The sequence below is a fragment of the Labrus mixtus genome, chromosome 22 (assembly GCF_963584025.1).
Source record: "Labrus mixtus chromosome 22, fLabMix1.1, whole genome shotgun sequence".
In the NCBI taxonomy this organism is placed as follows: Eukaryota; Metazoa; Chordata; class Actinopteri; order Labriformes; family Labridae; genus Labrus; species Labrus mixtus.
In genome coordinates, this window is record NC_083633.1 from 10,621,580 (window position 1) to 10,644,122 (window position 22,543).

The 22,543-nt window shown below is 39.8% G+C and overlaps 1 protein-coding gene across 6 annotated transcripts in view; it reads left to right on the forward strand.

The window, feature by feature from the left end:
• tfec (transcription factor EC) overlaps positions 1-22,543 on the forward strand; it is a 49,753-nt gene that overhangs the window by 21,741 nt on the left and 5,469 nt on the right. For 2 of the 6 annotated variants that reach the window (XM_061029751.1, XM_061029752.1), the window contains exons 3-4: positions 19,936-20,190; positions 20,886-20,987. In XM_061029751.1, coding sequence (XP_060885734.1) covers positions 19,936-20,190; positions 20,886-20,987 — 357 coding nt within the window. Of the gene's footprint in view, positions 1-15,080; positions 15,350-15,921; positions 16,024-18,789; positions 19,401-19,935; positions 20,191-20,885; positions 20,988-22,543 lie in introns of those variants that run through there. The other 4 variants (XM_061029754.1, XM_061029756.1, XM_061029753.1 and 1 more) reach the window with 4 other exon arrangements.

The window sequence follows — 22,543 nt, forward strand, 5'->3', positions numbered from 1 at the left end:
AAAACAGGTTTACCCATACATTAATATTGTCTTACATTTGTATAAATAATTCCACAAAAGTGATCAAAAATGAAACATGGCAGAGAGGTTAAGTTCAGTGACTGAATAAGAGTTAGAGATACTTTAAGTGTTAATACAATTGAAATGGTTGAGCGTATAGAAACTTCAACCCCTGACAGCTGTCATGAATAGCTATAGGGACAAAGAAAAAGGCAGTAAAAGTTTTGAAATTGAAAATGGGGCCCCATAGTGATTTACTCACTTTTAGAGCCAGACACCATTGTGCACTTGAGGAACTTAACGGCACATTCTTTAAATATATACTTTTTGGGCCGTTTTGACCCCAATGGATTGGACAGAGGAAGAGACAGGAAACGCTGGGAGGAGAGAGTGGGGGACGACGCGCAACAAAGGGCCGAGGCATGAGCGAAACCCCATGGCCACCACGTCTATGACTGCAGCCCCTGGACAAGGGCGTGCTACGCAACTGCTAGACCATCCAGTGCCCTGGAACTTCAGTTTTGGACACTTTTACATCAGTTTCATTTCTGAGACTGCAAGTTACCACTTAAAATACACCTTAGAGTAAAAACGAAAAAAAATATCTACCTGTGCAAAGGCATTTTTTCCAGTGCTTTGCTAATGGTGGATTAATGTTGGAGAGTATGCTCTAGACCTCCTCTTTTTGTAATGTGTCTTGAGATAACATTTATTTAGTGCTGTACAAATGCAAATGAATTGATTGATTGATTACCAGTCGCTGGATGTTTCTTAATATTCAATGTCACTAATCTCACTATTTAACTCAAGAGTAGTAGCATATTTCCCAACATATCGAAAATACCCTGCACAAGGGTCAGAAACATGATGAACAGCTTTCTCAAAAACACATCTGCTCTTCTTTCAATCATACAGTTCAAAAGTAATTCAGCGTTTGAATGACATCTTCTATGGGTCTTTTATGTGGTTGTTACCTGAAACAACAAGTGAGTGCGTTGTGATATACACAATTTTTCAAAGTGTACAACTGTTGAGTGAAATGGTGATTCATACTGTGAAGAAGTTGTCTGAGGTCTACAATAATCTAATCAGCCAGTATTTAACCTCATAAGACCTAAACTGTCCTTAGTCTACCCCGTGTAGCAACGATCTCACCAAAATATTATTTGTTTGTGACTTTGTGTATGTGTGAACACAGATTTGAGTAATGGAGACAAAACTATGACATGTCAGGAGGGAGGGGGGAAAAGAGAGACAGCTTAGTACAATGATAGAACAGAGAGAGGGAGAAGGAAAAAAAAAATCAAAGAATTGGAATAATTGGCATAATTCAAGGTGGCTGGGCACAGTCAGGGGGAGTGTCAGCGTTGGGCGAATCTTTTGCCATCCTCAAAGGGAGACTGTCTGCACAATTAGCCACACGAACTCTGACCCCGCTCAGAATAATTAATGAATAACAGAGGGGATAAAGACAGAAGGCACAGAGCGGTCTGGTTGAGTGGCGAGCGAGGGTAATACATCAAAGAATGCCGTTAATTGGCCCTGTGGCTTTCATTCTTTGCCCTATTTCTTTCAATTCATTGACTCAAAATAATGGGTTCAGGTTCATTATCAACAGGTCGTAAGCCCTGGGAGTGCCAAAATTCAACAGGAGAGTCAGAGGTGTGTGTGTGTGGGTATGCTACCCGGTGCATGTGTACAAAAATGTGTGTGCAATGGCTTAGCTTATGCCTGGCCCCCTGAAGTCCTGACGACATCAATTCCACACAGGGGAAACTAAGAGTTGTGTAGTTAAGTTGAGAAGAGAGCAACAGGTTGCAAATTGCGCCATTCTTTTTTTTTTTTGAAGAAGAAGTGCAAGAGAACTTGGGTATTTCTTCTTGTCGTTATCGGTGAATGCTGCAAGTATTGCCACAATGCTGGAATATAACTGGTACGGACAGGTAAGTAGAACTGCCACACCTACTTTTGTACATGTGTAGGACGATGCTCTCAGAAGTAAACGCTGTTAACAACTTGTGATGCACTTCTATTGAGGCCGCAAACTTAGTCTAATATTTTAAATATTGCAGGGAAATGGATTCATATCTAGACAATGTTTATATGTGCATGCACAATGCAGCATAATTAGATTTTTATCAAATATTGCAGAATTCCAACTGTATTTCCATGACTTTGAATCTAATTTTCCATCTGCATGCTTGAGATAAAGAGCACCCTTGTTTCAGGAAGCAGTTAAAGGACTATGACAACTTTGTTACATGTGACAATAAAGGCAAAGACGCAACCGTGCAAAATGTAGGGCTTCAGAGTTTAAAGGGCATCACACTGAATTAAATTCTGAGTGGTATTATTATAATTCAATCTTGAAATTGCTTCTTGATTTATAATAGCAAAGTAAACAGGATCAAAGTAATGGTACTGTCAGAGAAATTTGACATGAATACAACGAGATGAAATAGTAGTGAGAGAAATAACTCTGGTGACGTAAGAGGAGTACTCTACAGATTTTTGCATGGGTATGCGGTCTTGTTTTTAAGATATTGCTTTGTTATCCACTAATAACTTGCAAGTAAGCGGATCGTTGGCTCCAAAATGTCTCATATTTCTAAATGACATAAACTCATTTACTTGTTTGAAACTGCGTTGTCACACAACTGAACACCATGCATTATGTTTTTGGTATACTTATCCCACTCTCTTGATTTCTCCAGAACACCTTGAAGTAATTTCTCCAAATTTGTCACAAATGCCCACTTGAACTCAATTGATAAGAATGTGGAGTTCAAATGTCAAAGGTCAAAGTTAGTGACACACATGGCCATCACTCAAGAATCAGTGTTCAAATTATGACACAATATTACATACAGATCTCAAACAGGGTAAAAGGATTTAATTGGAGCCAGACACCATTGTGCACTTGGGGAACTTAACTTCAATTTTTTTAAATATATATCTTTTGGGTCATTTTTCTCCCCAATGGATAAGAGAGCGGAAGAGACAGTTAACGCTGGGAGGAGACAGTGAGATTCAATTGTCGGTCCCTTGGAATCTTGTAAATCCAATATCTCTGGACTTCTTCAATTGAATAATTTCAAATTTGGCACAAATGTTCGATGGTAATGAAGGATGAGCTGACTGGATTTTATTGGTCAGTGGTTGAGGTCACCGTGAAGTCACATCCATCCCAATCTAGTGAATGCTACATCTTCTCTATCAGTATTGTCATACACTTAGTAACTTTTATTTTCTTTAAAAAGGCTTCATACTGTATGTTACATACATTTGTATATGATGCACAAAGACTCACAACACTATGGCTCCCAAAGATGCCTATTGATTTGCTATATGCACTTAAAAAAATTGAGCTCGACCGGGTTCTTCATCAGGTGAGAGTGTGTTTATAACGACTTAGAATAAGTGATGTGCGTGGGTTTTCTGGATTTGTAAAGACATGGATGTTTACTGCAACTTGACAGGTTGGCAAACAGTTGTAGTTTGGTTAAATTCTAGTTTCTTGACTTGTGAAAAAATTACATTAAGAAATGCTGTGTTCAACACTATGGGGATAATTGGTGAAATTCTCCTTAAAAAGCATTACAACTGTGTAAAAAACAACAACAAGGCAGTCTCAAAGATATAAAGTTGGCAAAACTACGAGAACTTGAAAAGATTTTACCATTAATGCTGATATTGTAAAATGCTAATATTGAGCTTTCATAGCATTGGGAAATGTTTCATGGTTTATGTATGTAAGGGGTGTTATATAGTGACCATCAACCCATTTAACCCTAATTATTGGTATCACCAAGTTCCTGAATGGTATAGTAGCACAATGTCATGAAACTGCCACCAAATACATGTGAAAATGTGATGAAATTTTCTTCAATTCCCCAAACTTTAATTTCCAACAATTCCCCTTTTCCGACAGTGTCTTAGTTCTTTAAATCTCTCCTCATCTGCCTTCAGGCCTAAATTGCAGTTTTGGAGCGAAAAACTCAGGTCATGTGAAATTACTCCCACTCACATACTGAATCAGACACACCGTGAAAGAGTGAAGGGGCAGGAGGGGGTGGCTAACTCAATCACCGTAACTTTGTCTGCTCCCCACACGTGATTTTGTGAGAAATACCTCACTCCTTGTTATGCACTGAAATATTTCAGTCATCCTCACAGCACACTCTTCTCTCGCTGCCAGTCCTGTAATTGGCGCACGAAAGGTTTCCCATACCTGGGTGAGCCATGTCAAGCAATTAATACCCTTAAATACGCCTTTTAAGTGAGTCTTTTGGTCTCTGGGGCTCCCCATTGTGATGAAACGACTGGTGTCGTCTCGCGTTAGCCTCGCACAGGTGCCTTCTCTGCCGGCACATCAGATCATTACCATAACCTCAGATGGAAAGAGAGACTGATAGAGATGGAGAGATAGACGGAGAGGGAGGGAGATAAGAACAGAGGGAGAAAGAAAAAGTTAGAAGGGTGATTTGCTTTGGTGGGACTCACACTTATGACCTCTGGGTAGCTCAGAGTGCTAAAAACACACAAAATGAGGGGTGTTAATGCAGGCTGTGCCAACTCCACTCTCAATTTGAAACAGCTCAAATGCATTAGGAATCAAAGGATTTCCCTGTTTTAGCCCGAGAAATAAATATATGTTTACACACGTATAAAGACGTGCATTTCACACTGATTTCCAAACTACCAGGCAGCAGGAACGAAACATTTTCCTTTGCTCCTGCAGATGAGAGGAAGGACCAGCTGTGTCTTTAAAAGTTTGCTCTGTAGCGTGTTCAAGGACACTTTAGGCACCAAATTCAGTCAATTACAATCAAATTACAGCAATTTATGATTCAATTTAACCCAGATATTCGACATCAGAAACTGTTTTTTTTTCTGCTTAAGATTTTGCATGATTTTTTGTCGACAAATTCTGCTCCCAACCATATTGGCATACAGATGATATGACACTGAGGTACGTAGACATAATAGACAGATAACATAGATAGATTTGTTGAAATATAGCATGCTGAAATATACTGAAACAAATGGCTGTGTAGAAGGTAGGAAATCAATCTAAAAAACTCAGGGTATGCTTGAGAGAAGGGTCAACTGTGATTCTAAGTACATAAAGTTTGTATGCAATGGGCAAAAAAGCTCCTTTAATCCCCATAATGCATTTGCATGCAGTTTGGCCACTCAACCAGTGTGATTTAAGTGATCAGACATGATCATTAATGAAGGAATCAAAACAAAGTTTCACAGTCATTCGGCTCCACTGATGAGATCTGTCATTGAGAAAACTTCACAGACAGCAGGGAAAAAAAAGAGCAAAGCGACATTCGTTTTAGTTCATGCATGCATTATCAACGGATAAGTAGAATAAATGCAACGCATGCTTGGACATGGACTGTGGTGGGAGCAGGGGAAAGAGATGTTCAGAGTGCTTCAGCTGGGTTCAGTCAAACACATCTGCAGTTGATGACACTTATAGGAGTATAAATATATGGAGTTAGATCATTCTAAATATTCACAAATGCACACAGAAGGATTCACAAATGTATTTCAATGCACACACAAATATATTTAATTCTGTTTAAATGTAAAACAAATCCACAAATAAGAAAATAAGATTCACAAATGTATTTCTGATTCACACACAAATATTTATAGTTTTGTATATATGTAATAGAAATCCACAAATATATAAACTGTTCAGTCTGCATTTACAAAACTATAAATATTTGTGTGTGAATCTGAAATACATTTGTGAATCTTATTTTCTTATTTGTGGATTTGTTTTACATTTAAACAGAATTAAATATATTTGTGTGTGCATTGAAAGACATTTGTGAATCCTTCTGTGTGCATTTGTGAATATTGAGACTGCTCTAACTCCATATAGATAAGTTCAAATTTAGTCTATTTCAGGGAAGAAAACTGAAGTATTCAAAATATCCTTGGATGCTTGACCTTCTCTGCAGAAATTGGTTTTAAACCCATCAGCTAAAAAAGTAAAGTCTCTTTATGCTCAACTAAGACGATGATCTTGAACAATTTAACTCGTTTAAAAACCAAACATTGAGTGCAACTTTTACAAGTTTGAGATGTAAACTGAAAAACCCTGCGTGGATGGATTTGGGATTTTGTATTTGTATTTGTAAATTGGGAGTCTGATAAAAAAATTTTTTTAAAAATCAGCATTTAGATAAATTCTGGATTCTGAAATTGGTACAATTAGGGAGGAGGTGGAAAACACAAACTAATAGTCCTCAAAGCAGAGTATTTATAGTAGTCAAACATGTGTGGAGTTGTTATTTAAAGGAGAAGCATAAATTTGGCATCTTGCTGCAGCTGTATAATGGAGGTGTAATGGTCTTTGAATTCCAATTATAATCCCAAATAGGATTAAGGTCATTTTTCCTGACACCGAGGGAGGAGATGGGCTTTGATGAATGAGCCTATAGAGACTTTGTAGTCTTTGTTTTTTCATGTCCAATTACAACTGCCAGACAGGGATGTTGGCAGTAAACAACTAAAAAAAAAAAAAGTACTGGATCCCTTTACACCCTTCTGGGTCAATTGCGAAAAACGATGGATGTATATTAGGGTCACAAGCACCAGCAGAACAAGCATAAACCAGAAATAGAAAGACTAAAATCAACCATTTAAATAGTTGTTAACATCCCTTTGCTAAAATAAAAGAGCAGGCTGAGGGGGTATTTTGGGCGATATAGGATACTTGTTTTGGGCCAGATTCTGGAACTATAGATCACAAGTTGTAGTAAATCCATCTGCGGTGCCATGGTGTGATGCTTGTTCTTCCTTTTTCTAGTTGACTCTTCATTGGGACCTTTTATTCTTAATTAGTTAATTAGTTTGAACTACTGTGGTAACATTCAGTGTCTTGTGGGCCACATGTGGGCTTGTGTATGTCTGTAATGAAGATCGAGTGACAAGAGTCTCCCTTATTTTTGGTCAGCGTGGTGACGTGGTTCACCACATTGCATGGAAAATAGCCGAACTAAGTCATAGTGCTCTGAAAAGACATTGGGTGTTGAATGGTCAAAACATCTCCCTACAGGCACCGCTATGACAGTTAAGATGAACGTACAGGTCTCGAGGCAAAGAGCTAATGTTAGCTCTAATACACTCCACTTTTACACAAATACATTTGACCGTTATTTATGATAATACAGTATTTCCTTAATCCTGTGTAAGACCAGAAGAACATTTAGACTGTGCTCCTGAACCATATTTGGCAGAAGGAAGCCTCTGGCTTGACCTTCAGGAAGGCACGTGGTTGTAGTGGTTGGCAGAACTGACAGAAAACTCTGAACCATGATTGGAACTGACAAATGATGGAAAAATAAATTGAACTCAGGCAGAGATAGTTACTGAATTTACCAGAGATTGGTGGAGTAACATGATCCAATAAAGGAAGAGGAAAATATACTGTACATATTGATCACATGAAAAGGAAAAAGGGAAAAAGTTGATTCATGAGTTCTACACTTCACTGATTTGGGAAGCATGGGGTTGGATTTTTATTTCAAGCTTGAGAAGTTTCACTTTGTACTCGTTCAATGGCTTTGTATTTAGATAACTAATATTTATTCTATTTATAGAACAAGTTTAGAGGAGTATATTACCTGATGCAGAGAATAGAGCAAAAAATATGAGAACCATGTAGTACGCTGCACGACCTGAATGCAGGTCAGTATAACTGCATTTTATCAAATCTGAGATCTTCTTCATTTACCTCTCACCCCTCTTGACTTTTATCCTTCTTTTTTCTCTCATGCATCTCTGCCCCTCTTCGTCACAGAAACTTGCCCGTTCAAACGATTGGAGCACAAAGATAGCTGAACAGAGCCAACAATCAGCTCTTTGTCCGCAGAACAAACCATACATTATTATTTCTGGCAAGGACGGAGTTGATTTAATTTTCTGCTTAGTTCTCATTAAACAGCTATTGCATTATTTAATTTCCCACAATCAAGTTAGGGGGGGGAGGGGAGGGGGGGGGGGGGGGGGGAGAGGGCTGATTGAGCTCCACCAAAAGCTTTTGAACAGTGGCTTGCCCTTTATGTTGGTTACGGAGAGGAGCATCCTCCTTTTTTAAGATAAACCTCAAAGATCAGAGCAGCTGCATTGGAATATTTCAGATGATGATCTTTAGTCTGTTCAGTGGCCAAAAAGCTGTAGTCTTTTAAATCAAGGTAAATGTTTTCCTGCATAGTCCTTTAAAGAATTACAAAAAAAAAATCGGAAACTAAAGAAAATATAAACACATAAAAGTTCAGTTCAGAAGTATCCTCATGGGTTGCTCATTTGATTTGCTCTAGGCTGGATGTGGAGTCCATGGGGGGACATATCGGGGGAGGGGAGGGTATTTTATTTACCAGAATCCCATTGTGACGTCACAAGGGGAGCAAATTTGAAACCAAGCATTTCTCTCTGTGTTGTAAGACTTATGCAGACCACAAACAAAGGACTGGATGGGTTTATTTCACATTTTGTGGGTCTGTAGACACTCAGGTTACCAAAAAATATGTTCAAAAACACTGTAGAAGAGGATTTTTCATAATATGTCCCCTGTAAGTATTTTGTTAAAGTAAAACGACTGCTGACAGTCATAAATATCTCTTCCAGGAGATAAGACAAGAGTTGTTTTTGACATGATGGAGCATCCTTTTTTCAGTTAAGCATTTAATAATAACTGCTGAACAACTTCTCATAAGACAAACAGTTTTTCTAATAGTAAGAAAAAAAGACACCATCCAAAACAATATATAAAAGAGTAGCTTGTATACTTCAGAGTCGTTACAGTCTCTTACTGGGGACATCCTCATACTTCAAAGATATTAAAAAGCTGCATACTTCACATCCTTGTGACATCATGTTGTCTCTTTTTTACGTACAGTGTCTCTATAGGTCACTCAGTACTCAGTTAAATGGCTTGGGAGAAACTCTCCTCTCTGACACTGTTCCATTATTCATCACTTCTGGGACTGTTATAAGTCCAGAGCATTTTTTTTTATACTCACCTTAAATCTACAGAAAATGTATAAATGGTGATTAAATGACAACAGCACTGAACTGGAAGCCAATCATGTTCCTGTATGACACTGACACAAGTGTTAGAGGGAAACTTCAAACAGTTAGCCTCCTAGCTGAGCACACCAAACACACAGCTCTTTGTCCGTATAGCCTAACATCACAGGTCAGAGTCAATTAGATTTCCTGCTCAGCTCTTATTAAACAGCTCTTTCATTATTTGATCCAACCCAATCACACTAAGGCAGAAGGGATTGATCAATATATCTCCAATCCATCTTGTATATTGATTCTGTCCTCATCATAAATTCATACATGTTCTGTGCAACAGTCTGAGCTCATTTTAGTTTTATACACACACATGCACAAACAGGATCCTCTGGACATGCACACATGGATAGATGTCAGAGTGAGGTGCTGCCCACAGTGAGCGCTCCTGAACTGGTGGGGGATCAGCGCCTTGCTCAAGGGGGACCTCAGCGTCCCTCCAGTTCCCAACCCAAGTCCCTACAGACATGCAATATTTTCAAGGGGGGCTTTGTTATTAAAGCATGAAATCGGTATCGGTACAGTGAGTCAAAGTTCATAAGCCTCTTTTAAAAGTATAACATGGATTTCTCTCTCTGAGTCTTGAGCATTTTTCGTCTTTAGGCTGCCGACCAGGCTTGAAAAGTCTTTACTTTGAGGGGCAGGGACTGTCTCGCAATCAATCATGTGCATAATTTTAATAAGACTTCATCTTCGTAGTTATAGTTGGAGCCCACCGGGGCTCCTTTTCACTGTCTGCCAAAGAGAGAGATTAAAGTTGTCTACAGTACAGCTCTGACATCATTCAGAAAGACAACACTAAGCACCGGTCTATCCTGTTCAAGCTCACTGGACAGTGAGGGTCAAGGTTGATGTGCCCCTTTCAGGACTATAACTACTACACAGCAGTTTACCCACAATCCTCTACTTGGTATTGCTCAGCAGCTTTACAACCGTGGCTTTGAGCAGTACACATGACAATTTGATCTCATTGTAAGTACAATCTGAGTCCTTTTATGAAAGTACATGCATTTTATACCTTCACTAAAAAATGACTTGGATGAACGTCGCTTTGGACAAAAGCGTCCGCTAAGTGAATTGTAGACTTTAAGGCTGTCATAGTGTGACAAGTTTATTTTATTGTTTTTGGCTGCAACAAAAAGAAAATATTGTGGGAACATATGAGGAGATTCTCATGTTAAAAAAAAGTGAATTTATAGCTGTTCCATGGTACATTTTTCTGCATTATTTTGCCCCAAGTCAACAAACAGTCTGTATTTTGTTAGCTTTAGCTAGCTAGCAGTGCAAGCCCTGGTTCTGTCTAATCTCAGACCGGTTTAGTTATTCTCCTTTGGTCCTCTTGTTAGGAAGTTGATTCAATTAAGCCTTTCAAATGGCCAACATATTCTGAACTTCAAACATTGAGGCATGGTAACCGCTCATGGTGGTAAGCTCTTAAAGTGCACACTCGTGCACCAAACTCCTGGAAAAAACTCCTGAAGTTTTCCAGCTCAGCTGCATGTGTGAACGCTAACAGTCACATTTTCCCTTTGACTTTAACCGGAGTTTCTACTCGCAGCCCATTAGTATTTTATTCACAGAAAGTCTAGATCGGTCAGTCCTCTAATTACGCATGACTTGTAACCTTTATAAAATCAAAAAGGGAAAGTTATAAAATAATTCTTCCCCCGTACAGTGCGTGCCAATGAAGGCATTAACTAATAACACCAAAATTGTTTTTTGTACCAAGCTGTAAACATTTTAATATCTGCTGTCAAAACGGACATTTGAATATGGGGTGTGTATGTGACTTCAGCATCTTTGGAGCCAGTGGACACTCAAGGAACTGCAGTTTTTTTGCAATTCCGCATTGGCAACATTTTTATTTTAAGCTGCAGGGAGGACTGAAGGCTGGTGCTGCTAACACTGCTAATGGAGACACACTTGGCAAACAAAATGCATTGTATCCCTGCAGACAATTGTTAAAGAAATTGTGCTTAATTTTGGTTTCTGTGTGTTTTCTGACATTTGGACCCTTTGGACCTTTGTCAGAAATTTAATTTCCGTTCAACTAGTGAAATTAGTTGCCTAGGAACAATGCTAATTTGTTTATAGTCATGAAAGTTATTTCCAAATATGATCTCTTTATTGGCTGTGGCAACATTTACCAGTGTTACAACATTATAAACAAGTGAACCAGATATTATGGAATATAACTAAGGTGCTAACATTTCCCTACTGTTTTACGTAAACATGTCTGCGTAAAGGATTGTGTGCATATGTATGTACAGTATGTGTGCAGAGGGTACATGTTCCCTCAGGTGTTCTTGTGAACGGGCTTCCTTTCACTGCTCACCCACAACGACGGGCTCTAACTGATTTAGAAGCAAAAATTGTATTATTCGATTTCGACTAATTGCATCTCCTGCACTGACTGCAAGGACAGGCTGCACTGTATCCTCCACATCATCTCCCTCTCTCTCTCTCTCTCCCTCTGCTTTCTGAAATATTTTCATCCACTGAGAATGTAGTATTGTATCGTTTTATAATCTGTAAAATGAGTCGTCAGTCAAATTGACTTTTACCCAGTGTACTGTAATATGTCTTAAAGGTATATGCACAAATAAGAGTTTTTGATAACTTTTAAACTGTGCAATGCAAACATCAAGGCCAGCTGTTTATAGAGACACATTTTAGGATTTGTTTTCTACTAAACTAAACAACTAGTCCATTATATTTGTAGCCATGATTAAAAAAAAAAGTTGAATTACTACACTTGAAAAAAATACCCAGACAAAAAACCGAGGCGCTGCTTGTCAACAGGCCAGACAGGCAACTGCTTGTGGGCTTAACGCTTAACGTTTCAACTTCCGCGATTATCACTATGTAAGCAAATTCACACGTGTTTAAGAAGACACAGAAAGAGATGTTTGAAATCAATAAAGCAACAAGTTAAGACAATGCTCTTTCATTTGGAGTTTGACATTCTCCTCAAAGGATGTCGTGAAATAACTAAAACGAGTAAATGAAATGAAAAAGTATTTAAAAAAATAATAATTACTAACCACATATATATCATTTCTTAGAGTGCTAACTGTTAGGAGGAGATTAGTGTTTTTTGTTGTATTTACAGCTTATCTTTTGAGTTCTGCCAGCTTTAACACAATCTTGAATGTCAAAATCACAACATCAATACTTTAGAAAAAACTATAATAATAGGCAACAACAGAGATGCATAAAAAATGCTCCTAATTCTACTAATAATATAAGATAGTGGTTTTAGAATAAAGGTTAAATATTGTTACTAATCAAAGCTCCATTGGGTACCTACATCCGGTTTCTTCTTTACTTTAAGTAAAAATGTTTTCTATTTTCTTGGTCCACTGTCGAGGCAGACCATTTTCATGAATTCAATATTTCATCAAGGTAACACACTCGCACATATTTCCACGTGTAATCCAGTTAAAATGGCTGTAATATTTAATTCATATGAGAATCATTAAAAGTGCAGTGGTGCCGTGTCCATTATACATTCCTTTTCTAGCAGGATAAAACAGTCCTCAGATGTGGGAGACGCACTTTGAAGTGTTGTCTCAGAAGCGGGCCAACTCTTACAGGAAGTCCCTAATGTTTAAAACATGCCGTGCAGGGGGACTAACAAAGGTGAGCACTTGTGGCTTTGCCTCGAGACGAGCCAAAACCAAAAAAAAAAAAAAAAGAAGAAGGCCAGCCAGGAATTTGGCTAGATCTGCTCTACTTGCGTGCACATCAAATAAACAAGAAGAAGCAGACAAATATACACGAGGGTGAAGAACGTTGAAGTTTGTATGAACGCAGAGAAAACACACTCTCATGAGGACACAGCTTGTTGACCCTCAAATCACTGCAGAATGATATAAACACAGCAGCAACACATCTTCACATCTGTACACGGTTACAGTACACAGCTGACTGTGACTGTACAAACACTATTCATCTATTTGCTTTTAATGAGAGCTCCTTTTTGCAGAAGACTACTGTATCAAGTCTGGCATTCTCTCGTTAATGGAATCATCCACCATGGACACGTGTGGGACTAATTGCAAATCGAACAGCCTAGCGGAGATATAAGGTCGTGGTGCATCACACTGTTGAAAATGATGCTTTGAAAACATGATCAGCACAGGCTTGATTTAACTGAATCATTGTGATTTGATTTGGCTTATTACATTTAACGTCCTGATGGGTTTATTACAGTGCATCCAAAAACTCTATATGAAGTTAATGTTTGTGATAATCAGCGAGTCAGCTATGATCAGTGAAGCAGTGAAACTGTGGGTCTTCATCTCTCAAGACCAAACAGTCACAGTCTAGATTTCAGTCTCAAGCGTATCAATTAAAACTGTACTTTTATGTGTTCCAATTTCTGGCTGAAATCTTTACATTTGTACAGGTGACACTTGTGCAATTTTAATTGATTAATTTCTTTATTTGTGCATTCGACAGGCAAGAACATCAGCAATCAAATGCAAGATCTATACACTTAATCTTTATATAGACAGGTGCAGCCTTCGGTCTTAAGCCAATGCGGAAGTGCAAAATCCTGCAGTTCCTCGACTGTCGGTTCCAGGAACCCCGGAAGTCACATGCACATGACAGCATGTGTTTGTACAGCAGAAATTAACATGTTTACAGACTGGTACAAAAAATGGGCACACACTGTACGGGGGGTTGATTTTTTTTTTTAAATGGCTCCGCTTTGATTTTGAAAACGATACGTGTTATCCATATTTGCCGTAGCTGACATGATTGACAGGTGGGCGCGATGTAACTGTTCGTCAAGAGGCTGAAAACCCGCCTCAGCTCCAGCTCTAAGCCTGTCGTTAGGTTGACTGAAAGTTTCCAGCATGGCGGCTGCTAACGATGAGCTTCCAGAACCCCCTGCAGGAACAGATGGCCGACGTCACTCAGGCTTCGTCCATTAATATTTACAGTCTATGTCCCACACCAAAGGGTAGCTGATTAGAGTCCGGATACAGTCCAAAATACAGAACTGTGTTGGAGCTGTGCCAGTTCACTTCCCGAGCTCTGCCAAGATACCCTTGCACAAGGCACTGAACCCCAAACTGGTTTGGGCGCTCTTTCATGTGCAGCCCCTCACTTTGACATCTCTCCATTAGTGCATGACCATATCCTGTTTGTGGATGTGTGTGTATTCCTGACATGTGTGTGTGAAGCAGGTCCAAAAACCAAGTAAAAAAAAAACTGGATTAATAAAGTATGTCCTCCTCTTCTACTGGACCTGGATTTAAGACTTTTCACTCAGGATTTTAGAACATTCATGAGTTTTGACGTTTAAAATCAGAATGCAGATGTTCCCAAGCTAAATGCTCCCAAGCTCTTGCAGTGGGAGACGTTGCCTCTCTGGGAGCCATGAGTCATTGTTGTGTGGTCAAATCTTAGTTACAGTACAAACACTGAGCGTTAGCTTGTCTTTGGTACGTGCTTCTCTGTATACATATGGATGGTATGGATTGTTGTTTTCAATTTTCAATTTTGAAGGTGTGCAGCACTTGAGTCCAAGACATTTACAGGACAAAATATCGTATCTTAGAGTATGCATGTTGTTTCTTTCTTATTGAGTGGAACATGATTACAACTTTTCGATTGTACATTTGTGTCTTTCAGTATTCATGCACACACTCTTAGATTCTAACTTTCCGTCAGTGACTGTACTGTCACAGTTGAAAAGGCTGTCCAAGGGAAGTGGGTGTCATGAAGATAACCTGGGAGAATCTGCTGAGCTGGGCTGGATGTTCTGCAGGAAGGAAAAGTGTGGTGATCCACAAGCAGGAACACAGTCTGTCAACTTATTACACCCCACCACACACACACACACACACACACACACACACACACACACACACACACACACACACCAACCCCCCCTAACTGCCATCTGTATTTCTGCCTCCGTCAGGCTTTTCCCTGACCAAAAACCCACCGAGTATGAACACACACACACACACTCAGGAAACAGCTCCCAAATAAGCTGATGTGTCATGCCTTCCTTTTTGATATTTCTGCAAAAGCTCAGGAAAGAGGCTATGGCTCTTCTTCTTCCTCTTCTTCTACCCGCTGTCTCACTGAGCTGTAAGCGGTGACAGTTCTTGTTCCTCTATGAGAAGTTGCAGCTCCTGTGGTGGGAGACGCTGCCACTCCGGGAGCCATGAGTCGATGTTGTGTGGTCAAAGTGATCACCTTGACAGAGATCCAGCTTCTACAGGTAGGGGGGGGGGGGGGGGGGGGAGAGAATTGACTACAAGCCTGCATGGTTAAACCAGATCAGCTGCAGAAAGGTGCACTTTATGCGCGCACTTGTTTGTGTTTGCATGCAAGAGAAATCGCCTGTGCTTTGTAAAAGGCATGAAAAGCCGCCGTGTGATGCAGATTTTGTGATCCGTTTGCTATCCTGATCTTATCTCCCCCTCACATTTCACAATCCACGGTGTGTGGTTACAGCTGTTTACTGGTTAGCAGGCTCAGCAGAAAAAAACAAGTAAGCATGTCTGAGAAGGTTTTTTGTTCCACTATCATCTTATCTCTGTGGATTCAAGATGGGATAAAAAAAAAAGAAAAAAAAAGGATAGTTTACTCTGCATTCCTGATAACCTCGTCAATATGTTTGAAAATACGACATTTTCTTTTTGGAGAAATGACTCTTAACCTCCAACCTGGGGTCTTTCCCATCATTTGGACAATGAGTTAATGTCACCCCCACCCAGTGTTTCATAAGTTGCAGGATTTTTCTGAAGTGAAAGGAGAACTTGGGTAAGACTGAAACTGGGTTAGGCAAGAGCTTTTCATTTAGAAGAAACACCTGTGAGTTTTGTCTGTCACGATGGGATTGCGGGTGCAGCGTTTCAGTGGGACTAATGAAATACACGTTTAAACCCAGAGGTAAATCCCAACTCTATTTAACCTAACTTACAGATAGAGTCCATGTTGGTGGTGCATTTCTGTTCTTAAGTTGTGTTTTTGAACTTTTAGGGAAGAATTTGTGATTTTTCATACAAAAGCATTGGCAGAATATTTATTTCATTGCATGAAAATGGGTATGTACGTGATTTTATGGATGCTATTTCAACTTTAAGGAAGTATGACACATGTTGACATGCTTTGTAGTGCACTTGCCTGAATGAATGAAATGCATATTCTTCAGAACTGCTGGCAAAACATCTGTGATGAGAAAAGTAGTTTAAAAAAAAAGGAGAAACGCTGAATAAAGTTTGTATTTGATTACTGTGATGCATTCACGTGAGATTAAGATCACTGTAAGCAATCCAATTATGTCGGTAAAAGAGTTAGGAGACGTTAAATGAGAAAGCAAAAGAGCAAGAGTCTGTGTGTGTGTGTGTGTGTGTTTATGTGTGTGTGTGTGTGTGTGTGTGTGTGTGTGTATGTGTGTGTGTGTGTGTGTGTGTGTAAGGAGGGAGTTGTCTGATTCAGACGTCTTTCTTCTGGTGGCTTAAATGTCTCTAATGAAGATAATGTAGTTAGGAAAATGTAGCTGACCTCTTAAGGACAGTCAATTATGTATTTATAATGGACCCAGGAAGTAGAACTGCAAACCTGACAGTTATCATTCAAACATTATGAAACATAACAGAGCTAACTGTGCTGTAATAGATTGAATGGCTACAATGTATTATAAGCATCAAATGTGGCAAAACTATTGGAAGCAGTCTAGACATGCAAAGATCTAATCGGATATAATTTATTTGATGCCAGTGAACATGGAGTTTTAGCCGACACAATCTGGGTTGCATGTCTAGAATAATTGTGTCTGTAAATAGATAGTGAACCTGTGACCTCCACCAGAAACCACAGACACTACCTCAATTGTTGCAGCAGGTGCTAGCATCCATGTCGAGAAGGAGAAGAAAAAAAAAAAGACTCAAGTGTCTGAAACATCAGAATTGCCACCACAATCTCCAAACTTGAGCATTGATTTATTCGATTCGTAGCTCGTTCCTGTCCAATTTCTATGGCCGGCATTGATCATTTTCAGCATGTCCGCCCAACACATGCACAGGCCGACCATTGTCGAGGTCCTCCTCTGTGACTGAAGCACCATTACCTCTCAAATCTAATCAGATTCCCTTAAGTGGATAACAAGCGTGTCTCCGGCATTTACAGTAGTGAGAAAGCCGAAGTGAAACCAGGACAAACCGCTGTCACACAAAGCAGATGTGCTGTGTCGCAGTCCTGGCATCTCTCCTGCTAGCTGTAGCGGAAAAAAAATGTTGATTGGCTAACAACTGGCATCTTGTTTGGCCCTGTAGCAAGTCAGAGAAGCGCTCTCAGTTACTACTGACAAGCTGAGTATTGTGATGGGACTGGGCTTAGCTAGGTGGTGAATAAGAGCTGACAGGGATTGTTTTTATTCAGAGTTTTAGTATAAAGTCCAATTCCAAAGTTGCCATAGCTACAGTATACATTTTGGTGAAGTTTAGAAGTGATTTGGGAATTCATCCACAAAAACTAGCAATTGGTGGTAGATGTCTGAATATACAATAGGGCTAATTATTAGCATGCTATTATTAAATCACTGCCAGGAGGGCTGGGAATCTTTGGGTGTCTCACGATTCGATTTGGATTCTTGGCTTCATGATTCGATTGAGAATCTATTCTCGATTCAAAATGATTCTGGGTTCATGATTCAAAGTCTGTTTTTGAATTAGTACATAATTCAGGATCTACCCATTTTTTTTCTTCTGACTTTTGGAAGTTATGAATCGATTTAAAATCTCAGAAGATGAGAATCTCGATTTTTACATAATCGATTTTTCCCCACCTCTAACTCCAACAGTTGCTTCTGTGAGACTAGGAACCTGTTTAAACGAATTCACTCAGTAGCTTTTGTTGCTATCCCCTTATTTTGACCGGCTTTCATTAAAGGCTCATGGTGGTAAATGGAAGTTTATTTTGGCTAACTAAAGGTAGACTTTACAGAGAACACAAGTCCAGAAAACATCCTTCTTTGACTGTTCTTTACTTCTTTAATTGATATTGTAGTGTTGTTTTTCAGCTAACTGTCAGTGTTTAGCTTTAAGCACTGTTTTTTATTTTAGCTGTCATATATTTAACTTTTAACGGTCGTGTTTTTGATCATTTTATCTTTCATTGTTCTTATAATGACTGTTAGTTTGAGGCATGGATATGTGCTTTTAAGGGACAATACAGAGCACAGGTGGTTAGAAGAACTAAAAATATTTTTTTCCTTAAAGTCACTTCACTTTTTTTCCAGTATCAGTTTTGCATATATCATTGTCTTCTAAATCAGCCAGAGTACTATGCATGCATTATTCCTTATCTCACTTTCCTCTACTTTAAATTGATTATCCGAGGTCAGTGATGGAGAACGTTTGGCAAGCCTGCGGCGCATGCTTTTTTGACCGGTGAATGGAAAACTTTTTAGACAAAGTCTGGGTAAAAAAGAACAAGACAAGATGACCATCAGCGCGTAATAAGTCTGACATTATAACCCCGTGGCAAACAATACATGTATTATCATCAAGTTCAACCAAAAATTATCTGTAGGACGTAAACTAATAAAGCAGTTCTAACAGTGAGCCGCTTTGTGAGTTCACTTTTTCAAAACCTAATAATTTAGGTCATTTTTAGGTGAGTGGTTACCTCCAAAAATAGCCGTTTCAGTCACAAACACTAAGATAGATTTATTGCAGTTATTGTTCGGAAATCCAATTACGCTCTACTGTCTACATTGAAACAAGTAAATTAATGGAAATGCTTGGTTAAAAATGGCACTGAGAGTTATTTAAAGCCCCCTTTGGGGAACAAGGGTCAATTGTGCCGCGACAACCCCTGGAGCAGGCAGCAGAGGACTTTGGGAGCTGACCTCTAATTGGTCAGTTAGAGAGAAAGGGGCGGTCCGAATGAATTAGTGATAGACTCTAAAGGCAGATATCCTGCAGTGATCAAACCCTGGGTGATCTGACAGTTCAGTGTTTGAAGTGATTATCATGCTAGGCAACATAAAGGCTTACCCCCAGCTTTGGGCCTAATTAGTTCACTAAGGGGCCTTTATAAGACATTGATAAGGGACCGGGAAGTACAGACACTCACTGAGTAAGCAGAGCATCAGGATAGCAGCAGCAGCAGCAGCAGCAGCAGCAGCAGCAGACTTGGATCCCTAAAGTTGACCTGCTGCTACAACAAACAAACCACTCTGAAGAGTATCTGCTTTTCTGAGAATGCCACACTTAACTGACTGCAGTTACTTCACGATGCGGGACGCAACAAGAGCTTCAAATGTAAGAATCTGAAACTTAGGAAAAACTGTTTTGGCTAACGATGATATTTTCTTTTTTTCTGATTCGATATTTTCTTGAAGGCTTTTATTATTGTGTCAGCAACTCTGTCTGTAAATGGAAATGTAAAAAATAAATAAATTTTGATCTTAACTCAAGATTTGGAGGAAAGAGCGTGATATTGACCACATTTTTTGGAGAAAAATACGCAGAAAATGGACGAAATATGGAAATACTTAAGAGGCCTTAAGAATGAGTCCTAATTCTGATAAGAGGTTTGGTCAACATGTCAAACATGAATCATAATGTATGACTTCTGCTCTAGCTAGTAGTCTTTTTATTCGATGAGGATACGTGACTCATAATGGGAAAATCCTGGCTTGCAACCGCTTTTGCGCTGAACTAAAACCGCTACCACACACTTCGTCTTAGTCAGCATTGTGAGAAACAATCTCCAACCCTGTGAGCTCTTTTTTTGTTTTTGTTTTAACACTACTAATTAAGCTTGTGTATGACTTGTTTTTTTTTTTTGCTGCAGGTACACAGCCACCTGGAGAACTCCAAGTTCCACCTCCACCAGAGCCAGAACCAGCAGGTCAAACAGTACCTGACACTGGGCTCAAAGCTGGCCTCGTCTGCCGGGCAGGGCCACAGTGTACAGCATCCACACACACCGGGCCAGGCGCTGGCCAGCGTTCCCATTATGAGGAATGGACACATGCCCTCGGTCAGCGACGGCAGCAACCCAAACAGCCCCGTTACCCTGCTCACTATGGCCAGCCATGACAGCGAGGTGAGTGGACAAAGGAAAGCGACTGCATGTCATTTATGCTTCTGCTGGACTTATGGAAGTGAAATTAAGAAAACTTGAAACGGTGATTAGAAGAAAGTGAAGTTGCAAGACACAACTCAGACTACAGAACTTGAGGTCATAACTTTTTGAGATTTCTCAACAATCTTGAAAGGTTTTCCTGTCAACATAAAATCATTTCATTTGTGAGGATTTTGCCCCACCAAATCCCGCCTTTTAAAGAGAGAGCAGCATAATGGCTGAGACTTTGTTTGAGTTCACTTCACAAGTAGTTTTGCCCTGTAAAAATGTACATCTGAATTGGGTTCAGTCTGGGAGAGTTCCGATTAATCATCTAAACAAAGCGATGCCATTATTGATCGCCCCCTCTCTCTTTGATGTGCTCATCAATAACTTCAGACATGCAGTCTCTGATGAGAGAACCCCTTTCAAAGGAGGAAACTGGTTTGATAAGAGAAGCTTGTTTCTCTCGGCAACACCACTAACTAACTTATGAATGACACGGCAGTGGAGAACTCTTCTGTTATTTGATTAGTCTTGAGACAGTCCTCCCCCCTTTTCACGTGTCTATTTTGGTTTGAATGGTGCAAAAAGATAAGACTTGGACAGCGTTACAATTCTGGTACAAATATCATGCATCTGTCCATGAGTACACTGAAATCATTGTTTTCTTTTAGTTTCCAATGGATGAAGTTATTGATGATCTTATTAGTCTTGAATCCGGTTTCAATGATGGAGGCTTGGATTGCATGGAGCCTAACATCATAATGCAAGGGAATGTAAGTATGAATCACATTAACACTCACATGCAACAGTTTGAATGTCTTTATTGATTGGTATCTGCAACACGTCCTTTTCTGTCTTAACCAATGTAGTGTTCAACTAATGACGTCTTTCTTTTTAAGACGAATGGGGACAGAAAGGTGGGGTTCCTCCACCCAAACATTTAGGTGCAGGCTTGACTTGCTTGGGAAGAAGGGGACCGGCCCTTTGTTTGGGGTCAGCTTAAGTCTCCAGATGAGTCAAAGTTCATTGGGGCTTAGCAACATTTCTCACATTACTCAAGACAATCAATAACGGTGATTAGGCAGAAAAAGAAGGTTGTTTGTGGACAGAGGCTAATGTTTTACGTCAATGCTGTGAAAAGACACTACACTTATATCGACAGTAACTTACGAGGTCTGTTCTTGGGGAGAACACCAACAAGACCCAGCTCAACAGACAGGCACTATGGGTAGAATTCCTTGCCAAAGAAGGAATCCAAAAACTCTGGAGAAAAAAAAACAACCTGGGACAAGAGGTCCATTTGGCCAGAGAACATTGCAACACCTGAACCAAAAACAGTGACGCGTTGTGGGACAGGAATACTGGGAATTAAGCTTAACCCCTTAAACAGAGAGGCTAAGCAGACAAAGAATAATACACACAGAAAAAGTGACAACAGATTCTGCAACAGAAAATAAATGAGAGGGGAAAGCCAGCAGGTTCTAAATGAGGAAATAAGCACGTTTTTTTAGAAGAGAGTTACTGAGCCATTGGGTTGGGCTAATGCATACAACTCCCCATGGGCTTGTACAGAAATGATACCATGCTTAAATGGATCAATTCATCCTAATTAGTCATACAGTGCGATGCATCAAGTTGTTTCGCTATGTCAACACATCTAGAAACACAGACCAGAGAGGGATTGAAGTGATTAGAATAGGAGAAGCGGGGGGGCAGGGCGGAGGGGGGGATGTTGCAATCTTTCATTTTGATAAGCACTTTTTGTCCCTTCCTTCTTCATCTTGGTGGTGTAATGAGAAAAAAAAAAGCATATGCAAACCAAACCGTGTGAAGATGTATCTGAAATATCTGCAGTTGCTTCTGTTTTGTTTCTGCTCTCGCTTCTTATTCCTTCACATCTCTGGACTTACATCTCTGCAGCCTTATCGCTTATTGCCATGTCTCGTAGCCAGATTTGACACACACATGTCGTGGATCAAATTGGCTGCGCGCATCCTGGAATGCGTGCCGTCTTCTGTAGCATTTTTCCCATAAATACACAAATTCCAATTAGACACACATGTGTGTCAGCACGCCATGTCTTGACATCGCCGTAGTCCATGAAAAGACGTCTTATCGCAGATCCAACGCAGGCTTTCCCAGACGAGAAGCGAGCCATAGGAAAACAGTTTTGCCTCTGTTCAAGCAGTTGACCTAGCTAGCCTTTTCATGTGTCGAGGATGCTATTTTCAACACAGAAGACGCCTCTGTGTTAGGGGTGCTCTCAAGCGGAGGGGTTTTGAAAATGGTGGCATTAGAGGACCAAAGCACTCATAGGGCTGCAGGCCTG